Source organism: Zingiber officinale, chromosome 3B (assembly GCF_018446385.1).
Source record: "Zingiber officinale cultivar Zhangliang chromosome 3B, Zo_v1.1, whole genome shotgun sequence".
In the NCBI taxonomy this organism is placed as follows: domain Eukaryota; kingdom Viridiplantae; phylum Streptophyta; class Magnoliopsida; order Zingiberales; family Zingiberaceae; genus Zingiber; species Zingiber officinale.
This window is the reverse complement of record NC_055991.1, coordinates 30,036,925-30,058,995: the sequence shown is the minus strand read 5'-3', so window position 1 is coordinate 30,058,995 and position 22,071 is coordinate 30,036,925. Positions and strand designations below refer to the sequence as shown.

Below are 22,071 nucleotides of genomic sequence, written 5' to 3'. Positions count from 1 at the left end.
TTAATCCAGGAAAATAAAAATATATTTATCCTACAAAAAAGAGTTAGCACAATTAATAAAATAGAAGTAGTAATTAGATCCTGTCTCCCCGAGACCAGGATCTAGTCAAGGTCTCAGCTTAGGTTTCTCAAATGGACATAAGTTGCACCGACGCCTATAGTTCCCTCAATGGGGAACATGCCCTCATTGGATCTCTCCTCCAGTTGCTTACTTCCATTTACGAATTGTAGTCGCTTGATTTGTCTTTGACCCACCAGGTCTTCTCACAAGTTATTAGGTCCGCAGACCCAGATGGACTTCGGCCGGTTGTCAGGTCCTGCTGACCCAACTAGACTTCCTGCTAGATATCAGGTCCAACGGACTTATCTGGACTTCACACCCGCTATCAGGTCCTGCAAACCTAACTAGATTTTTCAGTAGCTATCGGGTCCCACGGACCTAATTGGATTTCAACCTGGTGTCAGTCCTTCAGACCCACTAACTCTTGCACACTTGGTAAAACAATTAGATCACAAAACACTCTAACTTTAATCCACTTGTCATTCATCAAAACCTGAGTTATATTATTAGTACAAATTGCATCAACATGTACCACTATAAGAAAACACGGCTTCTTAAATAGATTTTTGAGACAAAATTAAAATCTATTTCAGATTTAGGTTTATCAGAGACGGATTTACTACGGAATATTACTAATCTATTTCAATTTAATAAAATAAAAAATAAATTGAAATGGAAATTGAAATGAATTTGAGACAAAACTAGAAATAATTTTTTTAAGTGAAAATAAATACAGTTTATAAATAAAATTTGAAACGATATAATTTCTGTTAATTTTTTTTTTTAAAATTTAATGAAAATTGAGATAGAAAAAAATCTGTTTTAAATTTATATAAATTAGAGATAATTTTTTTATAGAAATAAAATTTATTTCAGATTTATGTAAATCAGAGATGAATTTACTACATAATTTAGTAGTATGTTTATAAATATAATAAAATTAAAATGATTTTTTTGACAAAATTATAACTAAATTTTAATAAATAAAAATAAATATAAATTATAAATAGAATTTGAAATTGTATATTTTTTATCAAAAATTTCTTTAAAATTTAATGAAAATTTGAGATGAAAAAAAATCCATTTTAAATTTACATAGATTTGTTAAAAAATACAAATGTATTTCATTTTTAAAAAATATAATATCTAAAAAGAATTTAAGATAAAATATAAAATAAATTTAAAATAATATATCATATAAATTATTAAAAAAATAGTATTAAATATATATAAATATAAATAATTTATTTTCTCTTTAACTTATTATTTCTTTTCCCTTTCCGCTTTCATCGCTCTTGACCTAATTCCTTCTTGTAACCGAGCCTCCTCACGAGCAAGTCGTGCACCTCGCATGGCGATGAGGACGCCTGGGCTACGACAAGGACGCCCACAGCGGCAAGGACGCTCGAAGCCGCTTCAAAGCCGCCATTGGTAAGCCTCCAGTGCTCAACATCGTCACCTTCGCCAAGATCGAAAGCGACCAAATCAAGGTTTTTTCTTTCCCCAAATCACATTTTAGAATCTAAGTTTTTAAATCCACCCATGCTCCACCACCATCCATGACCTCCTCTGGAACCACAACCTCCTCGACAAGTTGATCCCCAAGTCCATCAAGTGCTTCTCCTACGACAACGCCTCCGGTCTCCTCGAGGTCTGACTCTATGGCCCCTGCTATGCGCACTACGAAGACAGGCTCACCTACTTCGACAGCGAGGTGCGGGGGAACCTCAGCTACGACACTCTGTAGGGTGGTTGGGTGGGTGCAGGAGGAGTTGTTCCTTAAATTCCTGATTAAGGAGATCATGGTCACCGATCCCACCTTTGGTGTGATCATCTTCGACATCGACATTGTGCGCAAGCGCCTTCCCGCCTCCGCCTTCGACCTGCCGCCGAAATGCCACCTGGAAGTGGAAGAAGTGACCATCAGAATAGGTGAGTAGGCCCGATTGAAAACCAAGCGATTTTGTCGAGCGGCATTTCCTTTCGTGTTGGATTAGGGATTGATTTTGGTGTGATAGTTGCTGCATTTGTTGGCTACTGGATGATCGACATCTACTTCCTCTACATTTTCTATTTCTTCTTGCTTTCCAACTAAAGATTGATTTTTTTTCCATTGACAATCTGTTCTCTTCTGCAAAATATGATCTTCATGTTGTAAATTTCTTAATTTTTCTGGAATTAAACTTCAACATACGTCCATTTCGAATAGCAATGCTTGTTGTCGAGACAAACCTTTATTCTTTGACATTTCTTGTTTACTTCAATGTTGATTCTACCAATGTGATATTTTGTTGATTAATATTTCTTTAGTGTTTCTTCTGCTTAGTTGATTTTGATTTTAGTCTGTGTTTCCTTTTGCAAGTTTTGGCTTTTGATTCTCCAAATAGGTTGAGTTCCACACACTAGAACCTTTCTTACAAGCAATTGCTTAATTATTTTGCTTCAATTCATTGTCAATGGCGTGCCAACTTGCTTGCCAAAGGCTTGGAAATTAGTTCAACCTGTGTCCTCCATTTCTGTCACAAGATTTCTGGATACTATATTAAATTAGTTACTGTGATTATTTTGCAATTGCAATCTCTTACTTATGTTTATATTTCCTCTTGAGTTGTGCAGTCCTTGTCTTTAGTTTTGTTCCTTTCTTGTGCAAGGTGTGGTATGAGTAATTTTTCAACACTATTCGAGCTGAACTCATTGAATGTGTCTGTGTTTTCTTAGTCATTTGCAGAGTTGTTGCGAATAGTTGGAGAATTTCTTCATTAGAGTTGATCATCACAAAAAAAAGGTACTCCCAAATTTCCCTTTTATCTTTCAACATTCATTTCCCTTCATAAGCTTATGGTGCATTGTAAATGCAATAATGTTCTTCAAACCATTTCACTGCCTGTTTTTCATCTCTTCAGTAATTCATAAAATTGCCAATGGTTGCACTACTTGATGAAGTTAAGATCCAAGGTTTTGTTCTTATTGCAAAGGGTTTATTTTCAACTTTCAAAGATGAGGCTATCTTCTTCAAATCTCTCTGATCACTAAAAGAAGGTATTTCTTTACTAGTTCCTTCTCATCTTATTGTTACTGTTGATGTATTATATTACACTTGGCTGCTTTAAAGCCTATTTTAATAATTTTTTCTTCAACTGGATTTTCCTTGCAAGTAACCTACAGTTTTAAAAGGACTTGATTTCCTACCAAACTTCCTTGCATCTTGGTTTATACAATAGCAGACATGGTGTTCAAAGGAAGTTATGCATTATGAATATTAGTTGAATAATAACTTAATGTTTTTCTCTGACATATAGAGAAGAAAATTTTTACCAGATTGAATTTTTAACTTCCTTGACTTAGCCAATAACTAATTGTTTTTCTCTAACCTTTCAGATGACACTTTCATAGGTGTAAATGATATTTCCATTTATTTGGAATATTTGACAATCTTCAAGTTCTATGTGAAGCCTTTACAAAGATTCAAAATATTTGTTTATATTATTAGAAAATCTGTCTGCATTCTTCTTTTAATTTTTAGCAACGATATCAGAGAGTTCGCGGATAACAAATCGACCTGAGTTAGTGTAAGTTAAAATAATTAATTGTTCATTATTTTTATATTATATCATGTATGTATCTCATTTGTTTATTTTTATATTTATTAGACTAATATAAGTTAATGTAATATGAACAGGAATAAAATAGAGAAAAACAAAATGTTGATGACTACTCTACTCATTCTTCATTCAATCTTCAATAATGATGTGATGTGGTGGGTGGAAATTTTGCTAGAGGGTGGCGGTCTACAGTGATGTGATGGGTGAATCATGTAAGGGGATGGTGTATGAACTTCAACGTGATCGACACTTTGGAAGATCAAATAATTAAAGTTTCAATAGATTTGTTCTAATAAGAAGAATAAAGAATTATCACAAGAAATTTAAGACATGCATACTACTAGCAAGAGGATGGAGGAAGAAATTATTAAAAGGAAAAGAAAATTGGAATCCTAATGTATGATTGCTTTTATCTCAAGACTATGTGAATGTTTATTTATCTCAATGGTAATCATATTGTACTTTTGGATTTAGAAATTAGTTATTTTAATATTTTTAATTTATTTGAAATTTGTGAGTGCTTATTGTAAAGTAATATGTAGATATGAAATATAGATAAACTTAGTGATAAATTTGAAAATAAATTTATATGTGGATTTATAAATAGAATTATAAATGGATTGATAAACAGATTAAAGATTATATTTGTTAAGTAATTTGAGACAGATTAAAGACAAATTTAAAACAAAATTAGAAACAAAATTTGTATTTGAAATTAATTTCATTTAGTCAAATTAAAAACAAATTTATAAATAGTTTTTAAATATGTTTTTTTGAAATTAGAGATGGAATATTTCTGTCTCAAAATTAGCTACGGGGCTTTCACTAACGGATTTTTAAGATAGAATATTCTATTTCAAACATTCTTTAGAGATAGAAAAATGATTTTCAGAGACAGAATTTTTCGTCTCCAAAACCATGTTTTCTTGTAGTGTACCTTTACCACTAGGGAAACACGCCATTGGTTTTCGTTGGATTTATAAGATCAAAGCTAAATCTGATGGTTCTGTCAAATGATACAAAGCTTATCTTGTTGCTAAAGGTTACTCTCAGGAGTATGACATGAATTATGAGGAAACTTTGCTAAAATGACCACTGTTCATATGTTAATTGTCATTGTCTTTGTTCATCAATGGAAAATATCTTAGATAGATGTCAAGAATGCTTTCTTGAATGGTGATCTTCAAGAAGAAGTGTATATGGTACCTCCTTTTGGAGTTGCTCACCGATCTGGTGAAGTTTGTAGGCTTCGCAAAGGTCTCTCTAGATTCAAATAAGGAACACGTGCTTGGTTTGCGAAGTTCATCATGGTGATTACCTCGCTTGGCTTTCATCCTAGTAATCATGATTCAGGTTTATTTGTTAAGAGTATGCGTGCAGGTCGTATACTTTTATCTTTATATGTGGATGACATGATAATTACTGGTAATGATTTTGATGGAATTGAGTCTTTGAAGTTTGAATTAGATCGTTATTTTGCTAAGAAAGACTTGGGTTTACTACGCTATTTTTTGGGGATCGAGATTGCCTCTTCTCCCCACATGAACTTTGGCAGTCCAGAGCTCAATGAAAGATCATTCATCATCTCCTTTAGAGTTAGATTCTTTCGCTCAGCAACTCCATTTTGCTAAGGAGTATAAAGAGTTGTAATTTCATGTCTGATCTCATGTTCAACACATAACTCAGCAAATGGTGATACATATTCACCGTCTCGGTCACTTCGAACCACCTTAATCTTTCTAATAAGCTAGTTTTCAACCTCAATCTTATAGAGTATAAATTTCTCTATAGCTTCATCCTTACTTTTGAAAAGATACACATAACAATATTTTGTGTTATCATCTACAAAAGTGATGAAGTATTTATTCCCACCACATGTTGGTGTACCTTTGAGGTCGCACACGTCCATGTGAATTGCCCTGAGTGGTTCATTGCTTCTTTCAATATGTTGAAAGGATGACGTTATTATTTTTTCTTCAACGCAAATCTCACACTTGTGTTTCGGGTCAAGGTGGAATGTAGGTATGCTTTGTATATTTATTAATTTATGCAATACATTATAGTTAACATATTCTAGTCTACCATGCCACAAACATGAAGACTCAAGTATATATATGGAAGAGTTTTCATTTTTATTTATCTTAAGTCTAATGACCATTACATTGAGCTTAAATAGCCTATCAGATACATTGCCTCTTCCAACAAACATTCCATTCTTAGATAGTACAATCCTGTCTAACCCAAAAACAATGCGAAAGCCATGCTTGTTTAACAATGACCCGGACACTAGATTTTCCCAAATCTCCGAAACATATAACACATTGTTCAAAGTAAGGCCCTTGTCTAAGATCATCTTCAGCACTACTTTTTCTTGGCTCATGATGTCCGAGGTTGTTGAGTTCCCCATGAACAACTTATCTCCAATGACTTCTTCGAAGTTATAGAGTAGCTCCTTGTTGTAGCACACATGCCTGGTGGCTCCAGTATCAATCCACCATTGCCGCGGATTTGAACCAATCTGGTTCAGTTCAGAGACCATAACGTAGAGGTCGTCCATTTCTGGTCTTTTGTTCAGGTTAGCCTCCTGCTTCCTCATCGGCTCTCTGCACTCTGAAGATTTGTGACCCACTCGGTCACAATTGAAGAACTTCCCAGAGAACTTCTTCTTGCTGATGCCTCCTCTGGGTCTCATCTTGGAAGATTTGGGGTTCTTCCATTTCAAGCCTTGACCGTGCTTGACCATGTTGGCTTTCACAGTAGCTTGAGAGAACAACTTTCTCTCTGAACTCTTGTTGTCTTCTTCGATGCGAAGTCTAACAATGAGTTCCTCCACATTCATCTCCTTTTACTTGTGCTTTAGGTAGTTCTTGAAGTCCTTCCAGTCGGAGGGCAACTTCTCAATGATAGCAGCCACCTGGAAGTTTTTACTTAAAACTATCCCTTCTGAGTAGATCTTATGCAAGATCACCTGAAGCTCATGGACTTGACTGATCACCGTTTTGGAGTCAACCATATTGTAGTCCAGGAATCGACCCATGATGAACTTCTGACCCCTCCATCCTCCATTTTATACTTCTTATCTAGGGACTCCCACAACTCCTTAATTGTTCTCTTTATGCTATACATAACATATAGCTAGTCGGTAAGACAGTTGAGGATGTAGTTTCGGCAAACGAACTCAGAATGAGTCTATGCCTCCACTACACTGATGGTCTGTGCATCAACATCCTCAGCACGCTTGGGAGGGTCCTCAGTCAAGAACCGAGCCATATTGAGCGTGGTCAAGTAGAAGAGAATCTTCTACTACCACCTCTTGAAGTTCAGTCCACTGAATTTCTCTAGCTTTTCCCCGTGATTGATTGACACAGTTCCAATCGGGCGGAGGGGGCCTTCATGTGTTGAGTCTATTGCACCTCAAATATTCTATTTTGTGGCCATCTTAACAAAACCGAGTCTGTTTAAAGATTGTTTGATAAAACAATCTATTGCTAGAGATTTACGAGGTATTAGTTGAATTTAAATTATACTGAAATTAAATCCAACTTATCTATCAAAATCACCTGAGCTGATAATCTCAGGTTACCAGTAGAGTCTGATTTGTACTAATTACTGAGTGCAGACTGAGCTCCGAGTCTGAGTAGCAAATTAAGTTTGAGCGAGTGGTCGGTCGGGCGAAGCAGATGGGCCTAGCGAGTGGCCAGTCGTGCGAAGTAGACAGACCGAGCGAGAGGTCGGTCGAGCGAAGCAGACTGGCCGAGAGAGTGGCAGGTTAGGCGAAGTAGACAGGCCGAGTAAGTGGCCGATCAAGAAAAGTAGACAGATCGAGCGAGAGACCGGTCAAGCGAAGCAGACAGGCCGAGCGAGTGGCCGGTTGGGCGAAGCAAACTGGTCGAGCAAGTGGCCGGTCGACCAAAACAGATAGGCAGCCGATCGGGCGAGAGGATAGGCTGAGCGAGAGTCTGGTGGGGCGAAGCAGTCGAGTGAACTTCTGCTGGATGAACAAAATAACCAGGCGGGCGAAGCAGAGAAATTGATAGTGCGAGCACACTAAGCGAATCGAGGCATGTGATGAACGCAGTTTCTTTAAAATAGATTCGCCTCACCTCCGGCTGTACTTCGAGTTTTCCTCGGGTCGTCTGTTTTCTAGGATACAACGGTGAACCGTAATTCCCACCAAGCACTAATGGTTACGGCGAACTGAGAGGTATCCGATTACTATCACGAGCATTCCGCTGAGCAAGAGATGCACGATAGAGGAGAAGGGGAACGTAGGTGGAGAACTTCTGTTGCTGCTGCTTTTCTATGTGTATAACCTTTTGCCTGTGGATGGGCAGTGTTAATGATTATTTAATGATCATTATTTATCAGTTGTGAAACGCCAACGTTTCACTTGGCTTCATTAATCTTTGTTTAATGTATTTGTTACACAAACAACAAAAAGGTTTACATGCCAAAATATTAGTTGTTCCACTTAGGCAAATTTTGCCCCGACCGGTTTGACATTCGCAGGTTGTGCTTGCACATAAGTCAACTTGGCTCAGTGCAATTCGGGTCCTGGATTTGCACCCTCCTGTGCACCCACGCGTGAGAGAGAGCCTCTCCCCATGCATTTGTTCACATCATCAAAGCATGTGAATCAATATAAACCAACCAAAATGCCTTAAAACTCTCAATGTGAGACTAAAGTGTCATTCACAATGGACCTTCATGTCTCTTCCACCTCTGCTCCATTCACATATATCCAACATGTACATGGAAAAATAACTCGTAATTTACTCGATATGAAATACATCATGTGTGTGCACATGTTCATACATATGTAGGGTGAATGACTCACAACCCATTCAATAAAATACCTCACATAAGAATAGGATGAATGACCTGCAATCCACTTAGTAAGAAAAATTAGCTCAATTTGATCAAAGCGTATGAACGCACAACAAAAGACTTGAAAGCTCTTTTTAAAGCACTAGCAAATGTTCTATATTTATAGAAAGTTAATTTTTACTAATCTAGCATAAATAATCTAATATAGAAAGTTATTTTTCACTAATCTAGCATAAATAATCTCACGTCTTTTGTAAATTATAGAACTGAAGTTCTATGGAACAAGAGTTAAACCAGTTGCTTTATTAATTTAGTTGAAAAGTTACATACTTCCTTACGAGCGATGAGTCAGTTTTGTCTCGTATTACTTCGTTTAGAAGACTCTTTCGACATAATCACTCATGTTATTTGTTAGTTTTTTATTTTTCATGATGAATCTAGTTTCTATTTAAGGGATTCTCCACAGCTTCCCTATGTTATTTTTAAAGTTCAAGATATTTATATAAGTCTCATTAATAAAGTTTAATAGAATAACAACAATTGAACCTGAAAGAAAAGGACAAGCAAATATAAAAGACATCATCAAGCAAATAGAGATAAATATGTGTACCGTTAATTTTTCTAATTTAATCATCAATGAAAATTTAATATTTATTTTCTTTCATCGTGCACTAAATTAATTCATAGAAACAATCAAGTAAATATAATATAAATTTTAATCTATTTCATATTTCTTAATGGAACAATTGTAAATTATTATTATTATTATTTTTTGTTTTGTAAGTTTAATCATGCACAAAGTAGTTTTGTAATTTTCTGACTCAGGCAGTCTAGGTGACTCGATCAGATCTATCTAATTGGATGATTCAAAAATAATTCCACAGCTAATCACATATCTTTTGTTTCAACAATTTTAATTACTCACAAAGTAAATTTAAAATAAATATTTAGTAAAACCCCTGACAAGTGACAACGGTGGTCAGTAGTGCGTAGAACGAAGTGCTCTGCTCTGCTCCCATGCTGTCAGTTTGCAATTATGTGTCTGTGAAAAAAGTTTGAGCACTCTGTTATTTTTTAAATAAATAACCACATGTTACTATGTTAGACCAAAAAAGAAGCACATTACATTGTATCTTACCTCTGGATCCTGCGGGGAAGAACCTATCAAATGGACCACAACATTGAGCTTCCTCAATCACTCTAACTGCAAAAATAATAGTAAGAGAAGTTGATCACAACACCACCACACCAACAACAACAAAACCCAATAATTATATTAATGCAATCAAACGTCTACCAAATTAAATGATGTGATAAAATCATAATATCATACATATAAAACTCAAGTGATGTAAAATCATTTCTCTTCAGAAAAGAAATATGATGAAAATGTAATAGGATTATTCATTCCGTATGTTATTCATGAAAATGAGATAAATATTTTTCTTTTTTCTACATTTGGTTTGTATTAATTAATAAAAGGATTTTTTTTTTGTTTGAAAATAACAAATATGTAAGACTACAATAATAGTTACTTAAGTTTGAGGAAAAGGAATAATTATCTTTTTATCAAACTTTGAATTTTCAACTGGCTGATTTTAAGTTGTACCTCTTGGAGATATACGAATATCTGGCACACGAGTAATGTTCGGTCAATCTTCGCCTGCCACCCTAGTGCATCTTCTTTGAAGTTGTAGGCAACACTCTTCAATGAACAAATATTTCAGCAAACTGAGGTCTTGTAGACCCTTTGGAAGCGATCCTAATTGGATGCAGTTGTGGATCAATAGCTTACGAAGTGATCCGAGATGTTGTAGCCATTCATGTAATTAAGGTCACGAGGGCACCTCTAATTTCGTACCAGGTGCCTCCAATAGGAGGCGCGAGGGTACCTCCAGCTTCCTCTAAGGCGTCTCCAAAAGCCTTGCACAACACTCCAAGGGTTGGTCTTTACATGAGCTCAACTCTGGACTACTAGAACATCACCCACTCGAAGACCAACCCTTGGAGTGCTGTGCAAGGCTTTTGGAGGTGCCTTGGAAGAAGCTGGAGGCGCCCTCGTACCTCCTATTGGAGGCACCCTTGACAAAGTTGGAGGTGCCCTCATGACTCCCTTAGAGATACCTTGGAGGAGGACAAAGGCACCCTCGAGCCTCTTGATGGAGGTGCCCTCAAGGAAGCTGAAGGTGCCCACAAACGCAGAAAGTCGGTGGTTGACTGTTGCATAGTGGATAAAATTTTATTCACTTGGAGGTGCCTTGAAATGCTTTGGAGGCACCTCCAAGCAAAGGTAACTGATCCCAGGAGGCTATAAAAAGTCTCCCTAGAGATAGGAATTATTCAGCGACTCTTGTATTCAATTCCTAGTCTTTTTTTTTGAGTTTTTAAAGTATGTAAGAGGCTACTTCGCCTTCAACGAAGGAGTCATTCTAGAAGAGCTTTTATTATTATTTTGGATTAACAACTACCTAACTTATAACCAAGTAAACCCTAACCTTCTTACTTATTATTTTTAAGTTGTTTATTTTATGTTACATATTTTAATTGCTTAATTAATTTGAGTATCCTTGCTAAGAAAAAGTAAGAGATTTGGCTAACTTTAATTTCAGGGCTATTCACCCCTCTAGCTCTGCATAATGCAGACCTACAATTAGTATCAGATCCTGGACGCCTTAGAAAGACTAATCGTCAACTAAAGCAACACAGAAATGGCCGGACCAAGTATTCACAAGCCAAGGTTCGAGGGAGATTTCACCACATGGAAGAAGAGAATGGAGGTATTTTTTAAGATTGATTTTGAAATTTTGTTAAGTATCAAATATGGATTTGTAGCACCCAAAAATCAGCACAGCGACAAAAAGAAGGACATTTGTGGAGCAAGAAGGAGCAAGATGATTTCATGACAAACGACAAAGTAAAATTCTATCTACTGAGTGTTCTACCACTATAAGAAATCACCGGATCAGAGCCTATGAATCTACCAAAGAACTCTGGGAGAAGTTCTTGGAGTTGCATGAAGGGACCTCAGAGGCCAAACTTGCAAGGCGAGACTTGCTCCAAAACTAACTCAGCAACCTCTAGGTGGAAAAAGAAGAAATAGTCGCTCATCTACACATAAGAATAAAGGAGCTGATTACCAAACTCACAAATTTTGGAGAAATGGTAATAAATCGAGATTCGCTAAGGTATACTTTAAATGCTTTTCCAAGAACACCTGAGTGGACGTCTATAGTAGACTCTTTCTACATCTCCAAAGCCTCGAGGTAAGTATATTAGAAAACTTATTTTCTACTTTCGAATTACACGAGTTGAGATGCGTAGGTCTAAAAGGAAAGAAAAGGAGCCAAGTTAGAATCTAGTACTGAAAGATAGAAAAGAAAAATTGGAGTCCAACACATCGTTAGACGAAAACGAAGCAGCTTTCATAGAAAGAAAATTTTTAAAATTTTTTAAATCTAACAAATTTAACAAGTCGTAGGCCAAGAAGTTCTCTTTGAGGAAGAGGAAAGTTAAATTCTACAACTGCCAAGAAGAATGACTCATCAAGGATGACTGTCCGAAGCTAAAAAGGAAGGATAAAAACAAAGGGCCAAACAAATCAAAGCATAAGAATCTGAACGTAACTTGGGATGAGTCATCATCAGAGTTCAAACTGGAAGAATATGTCAGACTAGCATTAATGGCGAGTCACCTAATGTAGAGCATCGATGAAGGGGGAGTTACATTAGAAGATGACAACAACGAAGAGAAAGAATCTAGTTTCAGATCAGATCTGGTAAGTGAGGTATGTCTTCTACCTCCTAATGAGTTATATTATGATATAACCCTAATGTCTAGATCAATATGCAAACTTAAGACTAAGAATAATAAATTAAAAAAAAGAAAATATTGATTTAAAAACAAAATTAGCTAATGTATGTCCATTATAACTCTTTGATAAAGTTCAAATGGAAAATTCTAAGTTAAAAGAACAAATAGAATCCTTGAAAAAGAATAATGAATGTTCAAAATTTTCATATTTCAAAAATTATAGTGGACTTATTTGGTATATTAGGAACTATTGGGGCCAAATTACAAAAGTGGAAAAAAATTATCTGACAAAACTTTTTGATAAATCTAGTAGGCAGAACTTATTTTGAGTTCTTAAATTATGCTTAGTCTAAATTGAATTAATTTTTATGCATGCTTTAAATTTAATTTGCTTTAGTTTTTAATTTTTTTAATCAAATTAATTATTTTGCATGCCTGCTATTAATGTTTTGTGTTAAAAATTTTTATTGTAAAAAATAAAGATATTATCTACTCACATAAATATTTTTAAAAATTTATGTTTATTATATTTATTTTTAAAAATTTTCTTTCAAAAAATTAGTTTTAACGAGTTAGAAAATAGTTGTCGTAAAAAAAAAGAGAAGAGAATATAGGATAGAAAATTGTTGTCGTAAGTGGAAACTAACAAATTACCCATTTGAGACGGAGTTAGCTAGGTTACTGGGGAAATAACTATTATGTTTCTTTTGATACTGAATATTCCTTTGAAACCTTATGTAGACTTTGAGGGGGACGAACCTTGTGTGTAACAAGTTCCTATTGCCAGAAGCATTAGGAACACGGTTAGATAATGATTTGACTAGGATTAGAAGTTAAAACTAGAAACAGTCGAGTCACTCATTGCATTGAGCACGGAGAACTTATACCAAGGTTACATTCAAATAATTTTGTTATCTTGCTCATTAGTGAAACTATATGATAGGATTAGACTAATTCACTAGGGATTATAACGCGCCATTTACACACATAAATTTAGTTTGTAGGTTTTATTTGAGGACGAGCAAAGGTTTAAGTCTAGTGGTATTTGATGAGTGTAGATTATATATATTTTCAAGCATCATTTATTATATATCTTGTTACATTTCATGAGCGTAATTTTCATTCACACACTCTATTTCTTTGAATTTGATTACTTTTACTCTTTTAGTTTGGAGAACTGTTCTTTGCTTATTTTCATTGATATGATGTAAATTTGGAGCTAAAATGGATGATCGAATGTGAAGTTGGAGCAAGGAGCACGCTCTGACGGTGTCTCATGACACGAGCATACTTCTACGACCAAGAAAGATAAAGAATGGAGTGGAAAAAGGCTCAACACAGGTTAACAATGCCTCATCATTGAGCCTCATTATCGAGCCAAACACACGAAGCATCCATGAACAAAAAGGATTTAAAAGACCATTCAAATTATGTTTTAATCAAAGAATATGCTTCGATAATGCCCCATGACATAAACATGTTCATATGGAAGAAATCAGGTGCAAAATAACACCAAAACACTCCAAACAGAGTCCACTATGACCATCTGTGTTGGCGGGCATTACTCATGTCAATTTTGGCCATTTTCCCTAACCGAACATAGGCGCCCTTGCCAGCCGGCACAGGTCATGTCAATCTTGGACTATATTGCAGACCAGACTTCGAATGACCATAACTTTCAGTTGGATTTGAGCCACAAGTCATACCACCTATCAAAATATAGATAATTTCACGATCTACAACTTTGATTCAAGGTCCAACACAAGAAAACTAGTTTTAAGGGTACAAAAAACTATTTTTATGGAGGCCAACAAATCTATAGATCTGGACAGTTTGGTGGAAGTATAAAAGGATCAAGCAAACCCTTGCTTGTGGATCTTGGATCAGGGATCTCATCCGCTTCCTAGGGAGAGGGTTTTCCCCTCTTGGGGAAACCCTAGAGCAACCATCTTTATCCATTTTGACAATCCATCCATGTCCGGTGCAAGGAACCATTCCAAAGATACTGTCAATCTTCTAGCTAAGCATTTCTTCCTCTATTCTCTGTTTTGGATTGTATGAATGATTCTCTTAATGTCTTTGATTTGTAATTCCCTTGTTATGGAGTAGTTCTCTTGATTATGGGAGTAGGGATTAGCCTCTTTGATATGTAAACACTATTCTGTTTAATCTATTGTGTTTGCATATTTCTTATTCAATGAAATGTAGGTTTATGGTATGGGTCTACTATGTACACACAATCTCGCTGCCAAAAGCATGAGAATCATATCCCACAGGGATTTAGGGATGGACCGAGAGAAGAACCCAATCCTCCAACCTGTAGACAATCGAGACGCGGAGAGTCGGCTACGAGAGTAGATCGGTATGTCGTGAGGACCCTAGGCTAACATAGAGTTTAATGGCTCAATCCTAATTCATCGACACGTAGTAGGAGAATGGTTATTAAGGGTTGAGGGATTTTGTGACAAAGTCCCCTTAGGAAGTGATCTCTAATTTTGACCATTTCGAAAGTAGGTGATAATTGGAATTGATACTCTAGTGTAATTCTAAAAGTTTACATCAGATACAAAGGTTAGTCTACTTACCTGAACCACTATTGAGGATAGGAAATTAAGTATAGATTAGATGTTTATAATCATTTGGGTGAAATCAATGTCCTAAAATTATTTTCCCCCTTTGTTCACTTCCTCTCTTTTAATTGCTCTCAACTCTCTCTCTGTCTCTTGCTCTCGTGACAGTACAACCCTGATCGTTTAGATAACTTGTTTTATAAACTCATCTAGTATTTTATCAATAGTCCCTGTGAATCAATATTTTATTACTTGACGATATTTCCGTACACTTATGGATTTATCTAAATCACTCAGGATGAGAATGGAGAAGAAAAATAAGAGCACCTTTGGAACAAGAAGCAGCAGATCTAGTTCATGGCAAACGGAAAGGCTGAGTTCCACCTTTTGAGTGTACTACTGCCTCAAGAAGTTAACTGAATCGACTCTTACAACTCAGCAAAAGAACTCTGAAAGAAGTTCCTAAAACTTCATGAAGAAATCTTGGAGACTAAACTAGTAATACGGGACCTACTCTAAAATTAAATGAGCAATCTATGACTAAAAGAAGGAGAAACAGTTGCTCAACTATACGTAAAGCTAAAAGAGGTTATCACTGGGCTGAAAAACTTTGGAGAAACAATAACAAATAGAGACTCTCTAAGATACACATTAAATGTATTTCCAAGAACCCTAGAATGGACATCAATCATAGACTTCTATTACATCTCCAAAGACCTTGAGGTAAGTAGTTTAGAAAGTTTATTTTTAACTTTAGAATTACATAAGTCAAAATGTGCAGGCTCAAGAAATAAAGAAAAGTCAACTTAGAACTTAGTACTAAAAATTAAGAATAATGAACCAGATTTAGAGTCATTTCTCGACGAAGACAAAGAAACATTTATGGCAAGAAAATTTATAAAGTTTTTTAAATCTAACAACTTTAATAAAAATAGACAACAATGCTACTTTGGAGGAAGAGAAAAGTAAGGTGCTACAACTGTGATGAAGGGCATATATGTAAGTATCCCAGGTGAGTTTTGATGCAATCAATTGGGTTAAGTTAGACTCTGTATTTTTTGATGCCTTGTTTCTAAGTGTGCAAAGACTTAGGAACACAAGAACTTGAGTGGAAGACATAGCGGACAAGAAGGATAGCACGAGAAGTGAGTCGACGGGCTTGGTGCATCCAAGAGACCAAAATCTGTGGAAGAGTACACCGGCGAAAGAGAAGGGCATGCGCGACGCTTCCGATGGACGAGAAGTCGAGGAGGAAGGCTAGTCGAGGAGAATACCGGAGTTGGATTTGGATGAGCTCAACTCTGGATGGCCGAAGAATCACCTAAGCGACCGGAGAAGATACCAGACAAGTCAAATTAAGGTGACTTGTCCAGGTGCCTGGATCAAGTCCAGACACCTAGACTCTATGTTCTTGGACAAGGTCTGGGTGCTCATACAAACTTGGGTGCTTCGTTGAGCAGTTGTAGCGAGGATCAAATTTAGAGTCCACGTCAGCAAGACTCCAGACTCTCAAACCAGCCTAGGCTCCCAGACAGTGATAACTTCATTGACGAAGAGCCATTGTAGAGTGGATTGAGGCAACCACGTCCAGGCACTCGAGAGTTGCCATGTCAGCAAAAGACTAGTTTGATTAGTGGACTATAAATAAATCCTAGGTGCTCGGGAGTTACCATGTCAGCAAACGACTAGTTCAACCAGTAGACTATAAATAGAGCCCTAGTCCTCAAAGTTTAACACAACACACTGTAGTTACATTTGTGAATTTGTGTTTTAGTTCTTCTTGTTCTTATACGTTGTAAGGGGCTATTGCCTTCAACTCTGTCAAAGAAGGAGCTTGATAGTGTGCGTTCAACTGCCTTGGATTAGTGATCTCTTTGGTTACAAACCAAGTAATTCTTAGTGCCCCTTTTTATTTTTATGTTATTAATTTTTAATTAGTGTGTGTTAACTAAAGTCCAAAGATCAAGAAAGGTGCTACCTTCTATTGCAGGTAATTCACCCTCTCCCTTCTTACCGGTCTACACAGGATCTATAATATCAAGGCCAATTGTCCAAAATTGAAAAGTAAAAAAGGACAAAGGTCAAAAAAGTCCAATTACAAGAACCTCAAAGAAACGTGGAGTTAATAATCATCATCTAAGTCTGAGAAAGAATTGTTGGAATCCCAAGGTAGTTTTGATGTGATCAACCAAGTTAGGTTAGGTCATGTTGTGTTTAACCTTGTGTCTAAGTATGCAGGAGAGTATGAGCATAGGAAGTTGGGCAAAAGACGCAACTAGCGAGAAGGACGGCATGGGAAAGAGCCGACAGGCTCGGTACGTCTGAGGGACGAGGTGTTGCGGAAGAATACATCGACGGACGAGAAGGGAGCGTGCGGTGTTTCCGAGGGACGAGAAGCCGGAGCGGAAGATTGCTCGAGGAGCAAAAGACGCAGCTAGTGAGAAGGTTGGCACGGGAGAGACCCGACAGGCTCGGTGCGTCTAAGGGACGGAGAGCTGCGGAAGAGTACGATGGCAAATGAGAAGGAAGCACGTGACGATTCTGAGGGACGAGAAGCTGAAGCGGAAGGTTGCATGAGAAGGCCGGAAGTTGGGTTTAGGTGGGTCCTATTTCGGATGACTGAAATCACCCAAGCGAGCGGAGCAGGAGTGGAAGACCCAGACCGAGGCGAGCAGAACCAGAGCAAAGGGCTTGGACCAAAAATGTCAACCAGGTTGACTTTGTGTGTCGGGTGCCCGGACTCATTCCAGGCGCTCGGACCCATACCGGGAGCCCGGACCCATACCGGGCGCCCGGACCCATACCGGGCGCCCGTAACCTAAATTTTATCATGATTCGTGTGGACTTTGACCAATACATCGGGGATAGAATTCTATCCCACTCCAGATGCCTGGAACCCTTCCAGGTGCCCCAACCAAGGCTATAAATACAGCCTTGGTACAGAAGCTTTGGATCAATAAGCATTCTTGAAAACAACACTTGTACATGCTTTAGTTTCCATTTAGCTTCTCATTTTCTGTGCATCATTACTGTAAAGAGGCTTCTCCTCCTGAAGGAGATCTTTAGTGCACGTTCACTTCCTTGGATTAACAAACTCCCCGGTTATAACCAAGTAAATCCTCCGAGCTTCTGCTTTTCCAGATTCTTTATTATTTAATGCAAGTGTTCCTTTAAGTCCGAGAAAGGTTCATTTTGTTTATTTTTATGTACGGACTATTCAACCCCCCTTCTAGCCGGCCACCATAAGTCTAATAAGTGGTATCAGAGCCAGGACGACTCAGAAGGACTAACAATCGACTGAAGCAATGAGATGGCCGAAGCTAACATCTATCCACTAACGTTCAAGGGGGAATTTGCATTTTAGAAGCGACGAATGGAGGTATTTCTTAAAACAGATTTTAATATTTATTAATAATGAAATATTGTTATAAAGCTCCAATGGACACAAATGGAGAAGGAATTGAAAAACACCTCTGTACCAAAAAGAAGTGCGATGATTTCATGTGAAACGGTAAGGCTAAATATCATCTAATAAGCGTACTACTGGCGGAGGATCTCGACAGAATCGACAACTACCAAAGTGTAAAAGAACTTTAGGAAAAGTTCTTGAAGCTCTACGAAGAACCAATTGAAGCCGATTCTAACTCCTTGATGGACACCGAGTCGTCATCAGAAGCTAAAAATGAGGAAATTGTCAGAACAACTCTCATAGCAGAGTACCTACCAAAAGATGAAATCAGCTCTTCCTCAATGAGCATCGAGAGCATCGATGAAGAGGGAGCAATGTCGGAGGAAAGAAGCTCTATAAGGGGAGTATCATAAATAGATAAGGTAAGTCAGGTATGGTCTCTACCTCCTGACCAATTATTTAAATTTATAAAAATATTGTCGAAAGGGTCTTGCAAATTAGAAATAGAAAATAAAAAAAATAAAAGAAAATAAGGAATTAAAATGTACTCTAACAACAGTCTCTCAATTAAGAGATTTTGATAAATTCAAAATAGAAAATGACAAATTGAGATTAGAAAATGATAATTTGAAAATACAAGTAGATATTTTGAAAAATAATGCATGCTCAGATAATCAACATATTAGAAAATTCTATGGATTAAATTGGTACCTTAGATACCATAAGGGACAAATAAGAAAAATTTTAAAGAAATATATTACTAAGAAATTCTTGGTTAATCCTGTAGGAAGGAATCAATTTTGGATTCCAAAATCATGCATAACTTAATTTTTCTTTACTAAAATTTTAGACTTAGGGCTTTCAGAGATAAAATTAAATATTTAATTTCTCTAAAAGACTTTGTCTAGAAAGTGATTGCTGCTCTAATAACCAAGAAGGCCTAGTGTCTCGCCACAGCTTGAAAATCGATTATTGAAAAATTGTGAAATACCAAAAATGGGCGAATCACCATAAGGGAATTTTTTGAAAATTTTGAAAATTTTCTGAGATTTTTTTGGAGCTCGTATGACGAGTTTACGGGGATAAATATTGGGCCTCGGGAAAACCTTTTTAGGCTACCCCATTTAAGCGAAGAAATGTTTGATTTTTATATTTTCTCCTTTTTTTTCTTTTGTTATTCTCTATTTTCCTTCGCTTCTACCATGCCCTAAGCCCGATGCCAACCCTTCGCCGTCTCCTCCCTTTTCCTAACCGGTGCCACACGCGATGGCTTCAATTGCCTTCTTGCGATTTAAGCCTCGACCAAGGGTCACGCTTCTTCTTCTCGCACTGCCCGAACCCCTCCCTGCCCCATCGTGCCAGCACCGTTTCCTTTCTCTCTTCTCTTCCATCTTTGCCCAAGCATCGGCGACGCTCGAGCCACCGTCGGCCGAGCCCCTTCCTCCGATCGCTGAGCATAACCACCTCCCCTCTGCCCTAGCGTCGTCTGCCTTCCTCTCGTCTCTGCCCGACGATGCCACCCCGCCCTGTCACACACCGCCAGCCACCTCCTCTGTGCCAGCCAACAAGCATCACTTGATATCTCCCTCCCTTGGTCACGGTCAACAGGAGCTCGCCGGGAGACCAGACGTCAAGCCGTGCCCTAGCTCCACCCTCCTCTCCTATTTCTTACCTGTGCCCTAGTCTCTAGCTGACGTCTCCTTCTCGTCGGCACTCGAACACCACTGCTGATGATCCTCTGCTTCCCCTCTGCCCTATTGCTGGCAGCCGATCTCACCCATGCCCTAGTTGAGATCTTGGAGGTAAGGGGAAGGTAGATTGATACTAAATTATAGTGGTGTATAGATATCTTGGTTGAGTCTCAATTTTTCTTGTGATTAGGGTAGTGAGGAGGGTTTCCAACAGCTACCCCTATTCCGGCAGCAACTACCTATTGTGGATCAACAGAAGAGGCTTGGTGTTGAGGTAAGAAGTAGAAGTATTGTGGTAGCGTACACAGATTTGAAGATAGGAAAGGATAAGGATAAATTGTACTCGAATTTAATTAAGTTTAGGTTGATAATGCTAGTTGAGGATTTGATTTGATTTAGCTAATTTATTTATATGCAATTAGCTAAATCTGTATATATGTTATTATAGGACTTTGATTCGAGACGGTGTCTCGATGAGAGATCTATTTCAGATACGATCCTCTTATTGGAGGCGGGTACCTTGACTTATCTTTTGATATGGTCATTTGATATGCATAGTAGATTTTAACAAAGAGTAATAGTTATGTTTATATCTGCATCGGTATGTCATTATCTATTATCTGAGCATGCTTTGATTGTTACCTGTTTAGCATTCATGTTTATACCCTTCAGATTACTTATGATCATAGAGGTAATGACATACCATGCCTTTTGATATATCGGACTGGGTTTCTATCATACCTGACCTGTGTACCTTAGATCTTCAGATTTGACCCATTGATACTATGGTATACATTTTATATATATGGATAGGTTCAGGATATTGCCATGCTTAGTGTCATGCATCATCTACATGATTGTATGCTGAGCGATTGGTAGCTCCATTATTATTGAGCTCATCGCCAGTTACATGGATCTGCACACACAACCACTTATGGGTTAGTGGTTTTTATTTAGGCATAGTGTGTACCGGCAGGTGCTTTGTGAGTGCTCCATTGGTCCACTCATGGGTAGCGTAATGCAGCGTGGTAGCACGTCAAGGATCCCTCCTCTGGACTGGCTCAGGGAGATGAGAGCATTGAGCTCCCCCACTTCTGATTTGGGGTAGGAGGATAGGTGTACTCCGACAGCATCCCGTCCACTCGGTCACTCATCAGGAGTAGTAATGGTAGAGTTCACGGTTGTCATAGCCCTACCCACTCGGTCTCACCATCGTGTATGAGACGGCTGACAAGAAGTAGGGGTGATCAAGACATGTCATTGGTATCATATGCATTGATGCATTTATTGCTTGTGTTTGCTGCACTTATTTATTGCATATTTGGTGGATGCATATGTTTGACATGCATACAGGATTTTGACACTTCTCGGTCTAACGACCTTGTTATCCTTATATCCAGGTCCTAGTTAGTACAGTTTTCTCCTATTTATTTTAGTTTGCATTTATCACTTTTATATTAGGAGACTGTACGCATAATTATTGCTATTAGTTATTTTCTTACTATGCATGTCAGTAGTTACCCGCTGAGGAGTTGACTCACCCCGTTGATATTACTATTTTCAGGTTGAGGCTGTCCGGAGGAGTTCCAGTTGCTAGTCCCCCCCTCCAGATTGTGAGGATGTTTGTTTGGTCTTTTGGTTTTCTTATTATGTTATCTAGACTAGGTTTTAGACTTGTTCTAGTTTTGCTCTATGGATATTGTATGGATTTTATTTGTCGATCGAGTTTTATTTGGATATGTTTTGCTACATGCCTGCCTGGATGGTAGAAGAGGTGAGTTGATTTATTTGTTTCATGATTTGAGTTTTATGGGTGTAGTTGAGTAGGATATAAGTTTTGAACTTTATGGGTGTAGTTGAGTAGGATTTTTGAGATAGTTTTTCTTATCGTTGCATTAGTTTAGTTTTACTATTAAACTGCGTGGGTGTTTGTTTATTTTTATTGTTATTGTTCCGGCCGTGTTGGCCGATGTATATGTGGCCCTGAGGGTATTGTAGAAAGTTTCAGATTGTCACCCGTACAGGGGAGATGTTGCCGAAATTTCTTCTGGCAAGGACTCCTCCACGGCGTGACAATTTATTTGGTATCAGAGCTAGGTTTT

General features: G+C 37.5%; 1 protein-coding gene across 5 annotated transcripts; it reads left to right on the top strand.

Moving 5' to 3' along the window:
- The first annotated feature begins 1,337 nt into the window (after positions 1-1,337).
- LOC122056281 lies at positions 1,338-21,660 on the top strand. Of its 5 annotated transcripts, none has more exons than XR_006133095.1 (4): positions 1,338-1,992; positions 2,779-2,845; positions 2,964-3,099; positions 21,534-21,660. XR_006133095.1 is itself a non-coding variant. In XM_042618164.1 (3 exons), the coding sequence occupies exons 1-3, from the start codon at positions 1,722-1,724 to the stop codon at positions 2,971-2,973; spliced, it is 348 nt and encodes a 115-aa protein (XP_042474098.1). In that variant the 5' UTR covers positions 1,338-1,721; the 3' UTR covers positions 2,974-3,630. The 5 variants fall into 5 exon arrangements, 1 of the variants encoding a protein (XP_042474098.1); XR_006133094.1 differs by lacking the exon at positions 21,534-21,660 and adding an exon at positions 3,740-4,172; XR_006133092.1 differs by lacking the exon at positions 21,534-21,660 and adding an exon at positions 3,740-4,172 and having other exon boundaries at positions 2,964-3,629.
- Positions 21,661-22,071: the final 411 nt, after the last annotated feature.

What these genes read in the sequence shown, in the direction of transcription:
- LOC122056281 (XM_042618164.1), top strand. Translation starts at nt 1,722, where the DNA reads ATGGCCCCTGCTATGCGCACTACGAAGACAGGCTCACCTACTTCGACA. An exon ending in AGAAGTGACCATCAGAATAG is followed by an intron (nt 1,993 to 2,778) that starts GTGAGTAGGCCC and finishes GTGTTTTCTTAG; the next exon opens with TCATTTGCAGAGTTGTTGCG.